This window comes from Geotrypetes seraphini, chromosome 3 (assembly GCF_902459505.1).
Source record: "Geotrypetes seraphini chromosome 3, aGeoSer1.1, whole genome shotgun sequence".
NCBI classification, from domain to species: Eukaryota; Metazoa; Chordata; class Amphibia; order Gymnophiona; family Dermophiidae; genus Geotrypetes; species Geotrypetes seraphini.
In genome coordinates this window covers 373,068,121-373,082,632 of record NC_047086.1, presented here as the reverse complement: position 1 = coordinate 373,082,632, position 14,512 = coordinate 373,068,121, and the positions used below count along the sequence as shown (strand labels likewise).

General features: G+C 43.6%; 1 protein-coding gene across 2 annotated transcripts in view; it reads left to right on the top strand.

Annotated features, from left to right (window-relative positions):
* EML6 (EMAP like 6) overlaps positions 1-14,512 on the top strand; it is a 523,485-nt gene that overhangs the window by 439,719 nt on the left and 69,254 nt on the right. For both annotated transcript variants that reach the window (XM_033938328.1, XM_033938329.1), the window contains one exon: positions 11,353-11,561. In XM_033938328.1, the coding sequence (XP_033794219.1) occupies positions 11,353-11,561 (209 nt within the window). The remainder of the gene's footprint in view (positions 1-11,352; positions 11,562-14,512) is intronic.

The following is a 14,512-nucleotide window of genomic DNA, read 5'->3' as shown; positions in this document are numbered from 1 at the left end:
GCAGGCAAATGGAATAATTGTTTAACCAACTTCATTTCAAATGCACCCTCCTACCAAACCTTCAGGAAGTCAATTAAAACCTATCTCTTTGATAAATTTCTCTGACTCCTTTCCTGTCTTGTTGTATGTTTGAAATGCTTCTGGATAAATTTTGGCATGCTATTGTAGTTTGAAAGTCTTTTTTGTAACATCGCTGTCTGTATACAGTCTCTTCATAGAAACATAGAAGATGACGGCAGAAAAGGGCTACAGCCCATCAAGTCTGCCCACTCTGCTTACCCACCCCCTGTCTATGCCCTAATGACCCAATTTCCTTATCTTGACCCTCGTAGGGATCCCACATGGGTATCCCATTTATTCTTAAAGTCTGGCACGCTGTCTGCCTCGATCACCTGCACTGGAAGCTTGTTCCAATGATCAACCACTCTCTCTGTGAAGAAATACTTTCTGGTGTCGCCATGAAATTTTCCGCCCCTGAGTTTGAGCGGGTGCCCTCTTGTGGCCGAGGGTCCCTTGAGAAAGAAAATATCATCTTCCACTTCGACACGTCCCGTGAGGTACTTAAATGTTTCGATCATGTCTCCCCTCTTCCTACGTTCCTCAAGAGTGTAGAGCTGCAATTTGTTCAGTCTCTCTTCATACGAGAGACCCTTGAGCCCCGAGATCATCCTGGTGGCCGTCCGTTGAACCGATTCAATTCTGCGCACATCTTTACTGTAATGTGGCCTCCAGAATTGCATAAAGTACTCCAGATGAGGTCTCACCATGGCCCTGTACAATGGCATTATGACTTCAGGCTTTCGGCTGACGAAACTTCTATTGATACAACCCAATATCTGCCTTGCCTTAGATGAAGCCTTCTCCACTTGAATGGCAGTTTTCATGTCTGCACTGATGATTACTCCTAAATCTCGTTCTGCTGAAGTCCTAGTTAAAGTTTCTCCGTTCAAGAAGTACATCCTGCATGGATTTCCGCTTCCAAGGTGCATGACCTTACATTTCTTAGCATTGAAGCCTAGTTGCCAGGTTGAGGACCAACTTTCCAATGTAAGCAGGTCCTGCGCCATATAATTCTGTAAACTGCATTCACTTACTATATTACATAGTTTGGCGTCATCGGCGAATAGTGTTATTTTACCTTGAAGCCCTTGAGTCAGATCCCCTATGAATATGTTGAAAAGGAGTGGACCCAGGACCGTGCCCTGCGGCACTCCACTGGTCACCTCCGATGTTTTAGAGAGGGTACCATTAACCACCACCCTCTGAAGTCTGCCACTCAGCCAATCATTGACCCATGCAGTTAGTGTCTCTCCTAACCCCATCGATTCCATCTTGCTTAGCAGCCTGCGGTGTGGGACACTGTCAAAAGCTTTCCTGAAGTCCAGGTACACGACGTCCAAAGACTCTCCCAAGTCCAACTTTCTTGTTACCCAGTCAAAGAAGCTGATGAGATTGGATTGGCAGGACCTACCCTTGGTGAATCCATGCTGACTGGGATCCCAAAGATTCCCTTCATTCAAGATCGTGTCCAATTTGCTTTTAATTAGTGTTTCCATGAGTTTGCACACTATTGATGTGAGACTCACCGGTCTATAATTCGCAGCCTCTGCCCTGCAACCCTTTTTATGCAGAGGAACGACATTAGCTAATTTCCAGTCCAGGGGAACTTTCCCCTTACTTAGGGAGAGATTGAATAGCTCAGCCAACGGTTTCGCCAGGACATCGCTCAATTCTCTGAGCATTCTTGGGTGCAAATTGTCTGGTCCCATGGCTTTGTTCACCTTGAGTCTTGCCAGTTCACTGTAAACTTCACACGGTGTGAACTCAAAATTCTGAAATGGGTCTTCTGTGCTTTGTGTTGCCTTCAACTGGGGACCGTGTCCCGGTGCCTCACAGGTGAAGACTGAGCAGAAGTATTCATTCAGTAGTTCGGCTTTATCGGAATCTGCTTCCACGTAACTTCCGTCCGGTCTTCTAAGGCGTACTATCCCGCCTGTGTTCCTTTTTCTGTCACTAATATACCTGAAGAAGGATTTGTCCCCCTTTTTAATGTTTTTTGCCAGAATTTCTTCCACTCGAAGTTTTGCCTCCCTAACTGCCATTTTGACCGCTGTAGACCTGGTCCTATATTCTACTTTTGCCTCTCTTTTCTCTGTGCGCTTGTAGGAGAGAAACATTTTTTTCTTCTCCTTAATGAGGTGCGAGATCTCCGCGGTGAACCATTGGGGTTTATTGTTTCTTTGTCGTTTATTTACTGATTTTATGAAGCGGCTAGTTGCTTCATGTATGGTTGATTTCAGTGTTAACCACTTAGCTTCTACATCATCGGTCTCCGCTTGGTCCTGCAGCGTCTGATGGACGAAATCTCCCATGCGTGCGAAGTCTGTGCCCCAGAAATTGAGTACCTTTGTTTTCGTGTTTGATCTAGGGAAGCCTTTCCTAAGGTTGAACCATACTATATTGTGGTCGCTGGAGGCTAGCGTATCTCCTACTGAGACCTCTGAAACGCTTTCCCTGTTGGTGAGTACCAGGTCGAGGATCGCCTGGGCCCTAGTGGGCTCCGTTACCATTTGTTTGAGACGTGCTCCCTTTATGGAGGTTAAGAGCCTCCTGCTACTGCTGGTTGTTGCTGAAAATGAGTTCCAGTCTGCATCAGGCATATTGAAGTCCCCTAGCAGTACAGCTTCTCCTCGTAGAGCGATATTCTCTATGTCTTCAATTAATTCTGCGTCCATGTCTTCCAGTTGTCTTGGGGGTCTGTAAACCACACCTAGATACAGGCATTTTTCTCTGCCTCTTGCCAGGTTTACCCAGAGAGACTCCCCGGTGTACTTGACATCTGTGATCCTGGTGGTTTTGATGTCCTCTTTAATATATAGAGCTACCCCCCCTCCTAACCTGCCCTCTCTGTCCTGACGAAGTAGATTGTAGCCCGGTATAGCCATATCCCACCCATGTGAGTCCGTGAACCAAGTTTCAGATATTGCCACCACATCTAGGTCGGCATTCCTTCTTTCTTCTTTCTGCATGCTAACCATCTGCCATCTCTGTCCTCCCCTTCCGTTTCCCTTCCCTCCCCAGGAGGTCTGGCATCTTTCCTTTTTTCGTCTCCCTCCACAGATCCATCTTTTCTTAACTACCCTTTCATCCAGCATCTCTCCCTCCTTCCCTACCACCCCAGGGTCCACCATATCTCCCTTTCTTTTCCCAACTACCCTCCTATCCAGTATCTCTATCCCCCCTCCACACCATCCCTTGTGTTCAACTTCTCTCCCTTTCTGTTCCTTCCCTCCCTAAAACTCATGGTCCATCATCTTTCTCCCTCTCCTCTATTTTCAGACCCATTATTTCTTCCCACCCAAAGTCCGGCATATGCACATCTCTTTGAACCCCCCCTTCCCTCCGTGTACTTCTACACCAGGGCCTGCCCTCCCCCCTCCCCTGAAGGCCTGTCCCCCCTTAAAGGTCTGCATCCCACCCCGAAGGCCTGTCCCCCCCTTGAAGGCCTGCACCTCCCCCCCCCCGAAGGCCTGTCCCCCTCCTTGAAGGCTTGCACTCCCCCGAAGGGCAGCACAACAAAACATCAAATCAACAGCAACCATAAAATTTTCTCCCCCCCTCCCCCCCACGCCATAACAAAATGATGTACAGAAACTCTTCAGTACATTACTCAAGAACCAATAGGAATGCTCTCCTCCCCCCACCCCCTAGGGTCAGTATTACACGCAAACAATAGTACGGGAGGTATGCAATGAAAAAAGAGAGACAGCGAAACACCAAACTGTTCAGGAAGGCTTCTCCTGCCATCTTATATAAGGATCCCACACCTTAAGAAAGGGTGTAAGGCGATTATGCAACAAAGCTGACAATTTAGATATACAATAAATAAAATTCAGTTATTCAATAATTGACTCCGTCCTGGGGGATGAATTTGTTTCCAACAGGCAGCCATTTAAAGCCTGCCAGCCCTAAAAATATAACAAGCAAATTTATGGGTTTTATTATTCAGCTAGGCCATTGGAAGGTGAAGGAAGGCACTACCCATGGATCGGGAAAGCTTAAGATGCAGAACCTCAGATAATAAATCAAAAACCATTTTCCAAGAGGGAATTACCCTCGGGCAGTCCCACCAAATATGAAGGAAAGAACCCTGTTGTCCACAATTACACCAATACATGTCAGGTTCATGAGAATAAATTTTATGGAGACGTACTGGAGTGAGCTACCACTGATACGGCATTTTTTAAAATCCATTTTCCACCAAAGAGCTAGCTATAGAAAGATGCAACTAGTGGATAAAAACTCACTCCCATTTTATAACTGGTTCTGCAGGATGCAAAAAAAACCTCCCAGAGTGAGATAAATTTAATAGGAGTGGTATTTTGTTGAATAAGGGCCCTATAAAATCTAGATATGCAGCCCCGACCACAATTCCCCATATGTGCCCACTCTAAAGGTGTCTCCGGCAAGTGAAGTTCCTCTAAAGCCCTATGCCCAACAAAATCCACCAGTGGGTGATATCGAAAGTGATCTGAGGCGCCAAATCATAAGCCTGTGAGAGATCAGAAAATGACAACAAACTGCCATCTTCCACAAAATCCCCCAGATCCCCAAGGCCTCGTTGAGCCCAAGTCTTGAATTGAATATCAAGCCGTCCGGGTAGGAATCCCTCAGCTACCCACAACGACGTGCCTCTAAAGTTAAGCCGGGAGTGAAAAGATGGGCCCGTGTTCTAGCCCAGATATTAAAGGTGTGAGTCAGATATGGATTAGCCCCGTTAAGCAACTTTCTAGCCTCCCCCACCTGTAACCAGGGACATGCCCGACACAACTCATTTGAGCCCGGAACTTGTTCCAACTGAACCCAACTCTTGGAACGATCTTTACATCACATCAAAAAAGATTTCAACTGGGTCACAACATAATAGCAGCGTAAACAGGACACCGCCATACCCCCTGGGCTCAAAATTGGTACAAAACACTTCTCTGCACCCGCGGAGGCCGGCTTTTTCAGATATATTGAAAGACTCTATGAGCCACTCCCCTAAAAAAAGTCGCCAAAAGTGGGATGGGCAACTTTTGAAAAAGATAAAGTAACTTTGATAAAAGCATCATTTTTACACTTTGAATGCGACCATACCAAGACAGCAATGTATTTTCCCACCTATTCAAATCAGCCCAAAGAGACTTCAGCAAGGGTGGAAAATTAAAGTCAAAAATAGATTGGGGCTGCAAATGAATTTAGGTGCCCACTTAAAAGGATACCCAGATTTCAACATAGTGCAATCCCTTGGACGCACCGATAAATTGAGAATCTCAGATTTATCCATATTAGTGTGAAAACCAGAGACAGCGCTGTATGCCTCAAGCACTGCTATAGTTCCCGGCAATGAGCATTGCAGCCTTGTGAGAGTAAGAATGACATTGTCAGCAAACAAAAGAAATTTAGTTTGCTGCTCACCACACCAAACACCCCGAACCTCTGACTGGGCATGAATATGATTAGCCAACAGCTCTATAGCCAAAGCAAAGAATAAGGGAGAGAGGGCACACCCCTTTTTGATCCCCCTTGCCAATGAAAAACTATCAGTATATCCTCCATTAATACGAAGAGCTGCCAATGGCTTTGCATATAAAATTTGAATCCAAGCAAAAAATTGCCCCCAATGCCCATAGCCGACAGAGTGCTTAGTGAAAAAGGCCAAGACACCCTTCAAACGCCTTTTTAGCATCAATACCCAGCAAGAGAGCTGGCTCATCCCTCTGCTGAACATACCAAACCAGATGTAGCAACCAACGAATATTATCAAAAGTCTGCCTGCCTTCTATAAAACCTGATTGGTCATCCCAGACCAAGCGGGTCATATAACGCTGTAATCTGCGAGCCAAAATCTTAGTAAATAGCTTATAATCAGTGCCGAGCAACGAGATTGGACAATATGAGCCACATTGAGAAGGGTCCTTATCCGGTTTCAAAATTAACGTAAACCCTGCCAACCTCCAAGAATTAGGGAGTTCTCCATCCGGGCCCAAACTATTAAATACCTTAGTAAGAGGACCAACCAACAGATGTTTGAAGCATTTATAGAATCAATTAGTAAACCCATCTAATCCAGGTGCTTTCCCATAAGCCAATGATGAAATAGCCCAAAGAGTTTTCTCCTCCAAAATAGCAGAAAGATCCTCAGCTTCCTCCCGAATCAAACTACTGTAGATAAATGAGCTTGGGCAAGATAAGTATCAATATGAGCCTGTGACACATACTCCTCTGGGGTATACAAATCGCGATAGAATGCAAGAAAAAGCGCAAGCTATACAATCCTGAGTATAACATAGAGAACTATCTGGTGCACGCACCATAGTGATCATATTCCTCAATTTCCTCTTTTTTAATTTATTCGCCAACAACTGTCCAGCCCAATTGCCATACTCAAAGTGCTTCTGTTGGAGAGATTGCAACTGCTCAGCCACTCATCTACCTGCATTACCTGCAGTTCCTTACGGACTCTATCCATGTGAGCCAATAAAGATGCAGAAGTAGGGTTCCACTTATATGCCTATGAAATAGAATTGGTCCCAACCAACTTAACAGTAGTTGGTGGGGGAGGGGAGTAGCCAAATCCACTAATTAAACTCTGTGTAAAACAGAATGCCACAAATGGCCCCACAATCCCAACCAAGGATATTATGTGGATTCTTCCCCAAAACTACCATCCCAGGCACACAGTCAAAATTGCAGCTTTTCTTACTTTCAAAAAAAACCATAAACCAAACAGTCCAGCAAAAATAAACCTGAAAAAAAGTTTTCAGTTCCAGGCACCTTGCAGTGAGTTCTGCACTGCTCACTTGCCTCTCACAGGTGCAAACAGGTTCCACTGAAAGAAGCCCAAAAGATTGCAAGCTTAAGCACAACAAAAACCCAGTAATGTTACTTAGCTTTCTTCCATGGAGTAAGCTTCTGTATTCATAACAGTTTCCAGGCAGTCCATGGGCTCTGGTTCAGCTAGCTGGTTGGCTTCAGAGACAGGGGCTGCATCCACCATCTCAACATCCTGCAAGTGGTGAGGTTCAGGAGAGCAGTCCTGAAAACCTACTTCCTGGGCTGACCCAGGGCAGACTGCCTGCTTCCTCCCCAGTGCAGCCTCAAGAGCATTGAGGCGACCACGCCCTGTTCTAAGAGGGGGCAGGGCAGACTGCAGCTTCTGTTTAGTTCTCACAGGACTTCTAATCAAGTCCTGCAGCTGTGAGTTAGCTGAGTCAGAGGAATTGTTCTGGGGCTGATCTATGCTGTTCCACTCATAGTCCTCACTTCCCCAGGGTTTTGTAAGCTGAGTTTTAAGAGGCAACTCAGAGCCTACCTTTCTATTGTAGTTTGCTCTGTCACACTGGTTGGCCCTTTTTACAGCCAGGCTAGGTTTAGGCATAGCCTTTCCTGGCACAAGCTGAGCTTTAGGGCTAGGGTTGTGACATACCCTCACCCTTAATGTCTGCCCATCCCTAGTCTGAGGAGGGCTCACCTCATCCTCTTGAATTCTTGACAGAGTGTCTACGTTAGTGCTGAGTTTCCCCGGCCGATGTTCAGTAACGTTTCCGGGGTTTATGAAATTTTTTCCCTTGAGTTAAGGCTGGTGTGTCTGGGTCCTGAAAATCCTCGGGCCACCTTAGAATGGGGGGGTCTCATAATGACTTTCTGAGGCCCCGTTGTCATGACCGTCTGGACTTTCTAACCCTTCCACGCGTTGAGCTAAGGCTGCTATCACCTGAGTCATGCCCCCTAACTCATCCTTTTTCATCTGTATGATTTGCTCTTTTAACTCTCCCAGGTCTTGCTCCATCTCTCTAAAAGTATCCAGGACCTTTTCAAAATGTTGGGCGTGCTGCTCCAATTGTTGCCCTTGAGCTTGCTGCCGTTCAGCCCAACTCTGCTTTCCCTGTTTTATTTGTTAGTTCTCCGCTAATTGTCTTTATTTCTCTAACACTATGCTGTACAGCTTACTGTTGGACTTGATTTTCTTTCATCTGTCCTTGAACTAACTTCAACTGGGCGGTCATCTGCTCTACCAGATGGTTTAGTTTCTTCGATTCCTGTTGACACTGAGCTATAATCTCTTCCCGGGATCTTTTATTCTCATGGTCTAGAGCAGGGGTGTCAAAGTCCCTCCTCGAGGGCCGGAATCCAGTCGGGTTTTCTGGATTTCCCCAATGACTATGCATTGAAAGCAGTGCATGCAAATAGATCTCATGCAGACAACAGGTAATAGGTAACAGTGAATGTAATGCACAGCAGGTAGAGAACAGTGTCCACTTAAAGTAGCAACACCACTGATGGCTTCCTTGAAGCTTGAATGATGTTTGATACTACAAATAAAGACTGGAAAGATCCTGCTTGGTCAGAGAGAGAAACCACACTGTTAGAGCTAGAGAGTGAGAGTTTGTATGAAGGAGATACCTCTCAATCTGAGTTAATAGGGTTGGAAAACGTTGTAATTTCCATGGCTTTTTGGACAAGAATTCTAGTAGTAGTAGAGACCAAACCTAGTAGAGCTAGAAAGGTGCTATGAGAATTATGGTGCCCTGATCCTGGCAAAGTTTAAGTAGAGTCCTCCCCATGAGAGGGATTGGAAGAAATACGTAAAGGAAGTTGGTCCCTGAGCGGAGTAGGAAGGCATCTGGAGCCATGTGATTGGAGGCAAAGAGTCTGGAACAAAATTGTGGAAGATTGTTGTTCAGAGGGAAGTGAACAGATCTATTTCCAGTGTTCCCCAGTGAGAGAAGATTGGATGCAATACAAAATTTGCTAAAAGACCACTTGTGAGGCTGAAGAAGTCTGCTCAGTTTGTCTACAAGAACATTTTGGTGCCTCGCTAGGTAAACTGCTCTGGGAAACATTTCATGAGCTGTTGCCCAAGACCAATCTGAACTGCTTCCTTGCAAAAGGGAGTATGACCCTGTTCCTCCAAATTTGTTCAGATAGTACAAGGCCACATCCAAGGAGTTTGACAAGAAAAGGAATTGTAAGATTTATTAGATAGCAATAGGAGAAGAGCAGGTACCAATTGGTACCAATAGGAGAAGAACAGGTACAGATGGTACCAATTGTACCAATTGGTACAATTAGATAATACAAGGTATTAATACTATAGAGTAAATTACATAGGCAAAAAAATGTTACAGGTTACCTCTCCAGATTGGCAACAGTTCAATGGCCTGATTAACTACTATAATATGCAATCAGTTTAACACGCTTACCACTACTTCGAATACTCAAGTCTGAAGAATGTCATTTGCATAAATGAGGCCTAATATAGTAAATTGGTATGCATACAATGATACCAGTCTAAGAAAGTCTCTGAAAACATTACAACTCTCTTGCGTTGGGTACCATGATCCTTGGTGTCCATGTCCTCACTGGTCCTGGAATCAGCTCGTCAGCTCAGATACTCTGGATCATCTACCACGCTAGCTGAAAATAAACCAATAAAGGAAAACCCTTATCTTTAAAAAAAAAAAAGGATCTGACAGAAGAAAGGAGTTATCTAGATGCAAAGAAAAAAAAAATGGAGCAGGAGTTTCCTATCTATTCCTACCCAACAGAAATGGTTGTATAAGGCCCATACCATGGGAGGGGCCTTAAACAACTTTGGCCAATCAGAGCCTCAGGTCCCTCCCTGATGCATCCCAGGATGCACCAGGGAAGGGAAGGCCCATTTTGAAGTGGCAGGCCAGCTGACTGGAGGGAATCCACGTCCCTCCGGTCAGACATCTACATGGAGGTAAGGGGAGAGGGAGTCGGAGGCAGGGGGGGGGTGTTGTATGGCAGTAGGAGAGAGTGGGCATCTCTCCTGCTGATGGCGGGAAAGGAAGGGTCACTTGGTGGTGAAAGAGAATGGGTATCTCTCCCGCTGTAGGGGGGGCATGGTGGCGGGAGTGGTTTCACTTGGCAGCGGGAGAGAGTGAGCATCTCTCCCGGTCCCTGGGGGTAGGTTGGGCACGTGGTGGTTTCGCTTGGCAGTGGGAGAGAGTAGGCATCTCTCCCGCTGTTGGGGGGGAGTTGTTGCCGCCACCACTTTTCTATCAGTCTCTGACACTGCAATGCTGTACTGGAACCCCTGGACCAGTTGCTTATTTTTGTCGCCAAAAGCCAACACCACTTTTAGAAAATGGCTCAGCATTTTTTTTAAGAATCCACTAGAGTGCTCCTTTCAATGTTGAACAGCCCATTTGCATGTCACTGTCGGAGACAGCTAGAAATGTCGCTAAAGACAGAGATAATCCGTTTTGATAATCCGCCGCCAAAATGCGTGCAGGCTAAACTGTTGGAAAACAGTTTAACGATGGTATTAAAGTTTTGAGAATTTGCACCTTAATCTTTCCATGTTCTTAATGTACTACATTTCTGTGGCTTCTGTTGTTTTACTATCTTTACACTGTAGATTAAATTAGTTCAACTGCTATACGACATGTCAGTGACTTTATTTTTTATATTTTGGATAGTATAGAAAAATGCCAAAAAATGTTTTAACTCTTCTTCCTATATAGCAACATTATAGTCAAATACAAACAAAAAGACAAGAATTACACCTGAGAATTCAAGATTATTGTGTTCTAGTATTGTGTAGGTACAAAATTGAGGGCTCTGAGTTAGAAGTAATTACTCAAGGAAAAGATATTGCAGTCATTGTAGACAATACTTTATTTCTAGCCCAATGGCCATAACTGCCAAAAAACACCTCCCAATAAATATTATCAACTATTAAAAAAAAGAATGGAGAACAAAATAGAATGTCATTATACTTCTGTATAGGTCTGTGATGTGACCATACCTTAAGTATTGTGTGTAGTTGTGGTTATCGCATCTCTGGAAGGATGCACCTAAACTAGAAAAGATTTAGAGAAGGGTGACAGATGTTATGAAGAAAGACTAAACAGGTTAGGGCTCTTTAGCTAGAGAAAAATGATGACAAAAGGGGTATGATAGAAATGTATAAAATTTATAAATTTATAAAATTATGAGTAGGGTAGATCACTTAAATTGTGATGATTGTTTCACCTTTCAATCAATGCTAAAGCAAATATTTTTTTCACAGAGCATATACTGTGGAATCTATTGCTAAAGGATATGATCGGGTGAATAACATAGCAGTGTTCAAAAAAGACTTAAGACAAGTTCCTAGCAGGAATTCTATTAAAAATATTGACTAAGTAGGTTAAATTAAGCTATAACTAAATGAATCTACTTGAAACCTGGACTGGCTGCTATTGAAGACAGGATGCTGGGCTCAGTGGACCTTGTTCTGACTCAGCATGGTTTTTCTGATGTTCTTATGCCCTTCTATATTCATGATTTGAACAGGTGCCAAAGTGGCAAGCAAAGGAGGCCATATGGAGAGAATTTTTACTGTTGAGTTCCGTCCAGATTCGGATATGCAGTTTGTGTCTGTGGGAATTAAACATGTCAAGTTCTGGACCATAGCTGGAAGTGCACTCCTTTACAAAAAAGGGGTTGTCGGCTCTGTCGGTGATGCCAAAATGCAAACCATGCTTTCTGTTGCCTTTGGTGCTGTAAGTCTCGTTGCTTTTTTAAAAAATTTCTAATACTTACTGCAAAGGTAAGGTATGAATAATGTTTCAAGGAAATTTGAAAAGCTCTTAAAATAATTGTATAATTTGAAAATGTGTCATTATTTCTAGTTTTAAAATGTTTGTGAAGGGACAGCCCAGTGTTAGTGCTGCACAGTGCCTGTTGAAGGTTCCCAGTTCAGTCCCTATGTTTGGTGTTGCTCTCTGAGTAGGATGGAGATCATGTGGAAGCAGCATTCTCAGCCATTATGGGGGAGAGATCCATGGTCATTACTTAATGGTAACACCAAATAACTGAATTCAGTTCTCCTGACTGCATAGTTCCAGAAGAAGATCTGATGCATAGCACCATACTAGGATTTCTGCTTCAGTGAATAAATCAACTGTGTTGACGGGGGATTATTAAATAAAAGAAAAATCCCAGATTGTTGTGAATGAAAGCTCATGGTCTCAGATCCCTATCAAGTCAAAAACAGTTTTTGAGGGCTTATCTAATGGCTCAAGTTTGAATTTTGTGTGTCTCAGGGCCAGCAAAGCGTTAGATGCATCATGGAGATGATGCACTCAGGTTCTGGAAGGGAAGATGACTTCCAGTACTGGAGCAATACTGAAGAGGTTCAGCCTTAGAAGAAACTTTCCTGCCAGCTGTCAGTCAATGATGTCATAGTAAAGAGGAGATTTTAGTGGCAGAAAATCAATTTGTTAGTAACGTAGAAAAGAATTTTGTTTTCCTTGGTGCCAGCAGCAGATGAATCCAGAGACAAGTGGTTTGTATCCATCTACAAGCAGGTGGAGATAGAGTACTGAATTGAACTCAGCCTTATTGAATGTACGGCCTCCTGGACAACTAATATACTCCTATCTCCAACAGCCTGAGTGCAGCGTGAGGCCTTGTTTCCAGGAGTTGAATAGCATTGTAGGCTTTATCCGACTATCTCAAGATATTGAATGCTTGAGTGTTTAGAACACCATTGGTAGATGACTACGCCAAAGTGTACGTATTTAGCTATTAGCAATGTAAGTTAAATTTCTGTTATTTTCCACAATAAAATGCAGATATTAAAGATTCATTTACCCCCCTCCCCTTTTTACTAAGCCATGGTAGAGGTTTATACCGTGGCCCAGAGCACTAAATGCTCTGATGCAGCTCCAACGCTCATAGAATTCCTGTGAGCATCACAGCATTTACGGTCTCTTTTACAAAGCCGCACGGCAACAGCCCCAAAGCCCTTTAAATCTCTATGGACTTCGGGGCCGTTAGCGCAGCGCAGTCGCTAGTGCGCCTTTGTAAAAGAGGCCATTAGTGTTCTGGGTTGTAATAGAAATCTCTACCACGGCTTAGTAAAAGAGAGCCTTAATAAAATACTGCTAGATTTTTTGCATAAAATGCATTTTTATCATTATTTGATGACAAGAGAATGCTTTCCTATTCTTTTGTGATTGTAACACTGTATTAGTGGGTTTCTTTTTTTTTCCAATTTTTTATTTATTTTTTCATCTTACATCAAGTGTACAATAATACATCAATTAAATCATATACATTACTTGAATTTCTTTTCTAGTATCATCTTCAATATATAAATTAAGTCCCTTTCCCATCCACTCTTTCCACAAATACTATAAAGCAAACATATAATAAATTGAAAAACATTGATTTAACCAATAATATAGCTATACATCCCCCCCTTTTCCAAAATTATAATTATACTTTTAGTGTAAAAAAGGTGTCTAATCATTACAATACGTTATCAATGGCCCCCAAATCTTTTTAAAATTGTTATAATTCCCTTTTTGCATGGCAATTGTTCTTTCCATTTTGTATATATGGCACAACAAATTCCACCAGAAAGTGTAATTTAGTCTGGTGTAATCTTTCCAATTTCTGGTGATATGTTGAATGGCAACTCATAGAAACATAGAAACATAGAAAGATGATGGCAGATAAGGGCTACAGCCCATCAAGTCTGCCCATACCATTGACCCCCTTTTAAGTCTACTGGCCCCCTTAACTCTACTGACCTGCTCTATTAAGTCTATATCCTAGCGACCCTATTCATTGGTAGGACTCTCGCAGTGATCCCACATAGGTATCCCATTTATTCTTGAAGTCTGGGATACTGTGGCCTCGATCACCTGTACTGGAAGCTTGTTCCAATGCTCTATCACTCGTTCCGTGAAGAAGTACTTCCTGACATCTCCACAAAACTTCCCTCCCCTGAGTTTGAGCGGATGTCCTCTTGTGTTCAAGGGTCCTTTGAGAAGAAAGATATCATCTTCCACCTCGACCCGTCCCGTGATGTACTTAAATGTCTCAATCATGTCTCCCCTCTCCCTACGCTCCTCGAGAGTATAGAGCTGCAATTTGTTCAGTCTCTCTTCGTACGAGAGACCCTTTAGCCCCGAGACCATCCTGGTGGCCATCCGCTGAACCGACTCAATTCTGAGCACATCTTTACGGTAATGTGGCCTCCAAAATTGCACACAGTATTCTAGATGAGGTCTCACCATGGCTCTGTATAATGGCATTATGACCTCAGGCTTCCTGTTGACGAAACTTCTCTTGATACAACCCATCATCTGCCGTGCCTTAAATGAAGCCTTCTCCACTTGAGTAGCAGTCTTCATGTCTGCACTGATGATCATTCCCAAGTCTCGTTCTGCCATAGTCTTGGTCAAAGTTTCTCCATTCAAGGTGTAAGTTCTGCATGGATTTCCATTTCCGAGATGCATGACCTTACATTTCTTGGCGTTGAAGCCCAGCTGCCAGACAGAGGACCAACTTTCTAAAGTACGGAGGTCCTGTTCCATAGTATCCTGCAGATTGTAGCCGTTTATGATATTGCATAGTTTGGCATCATCAGCGAATAAAGTTACCTTACCTTGAAGCCCTTGAGTCAAATCCCTAATGAATATGTTGAAGAGGAGTGGACCCA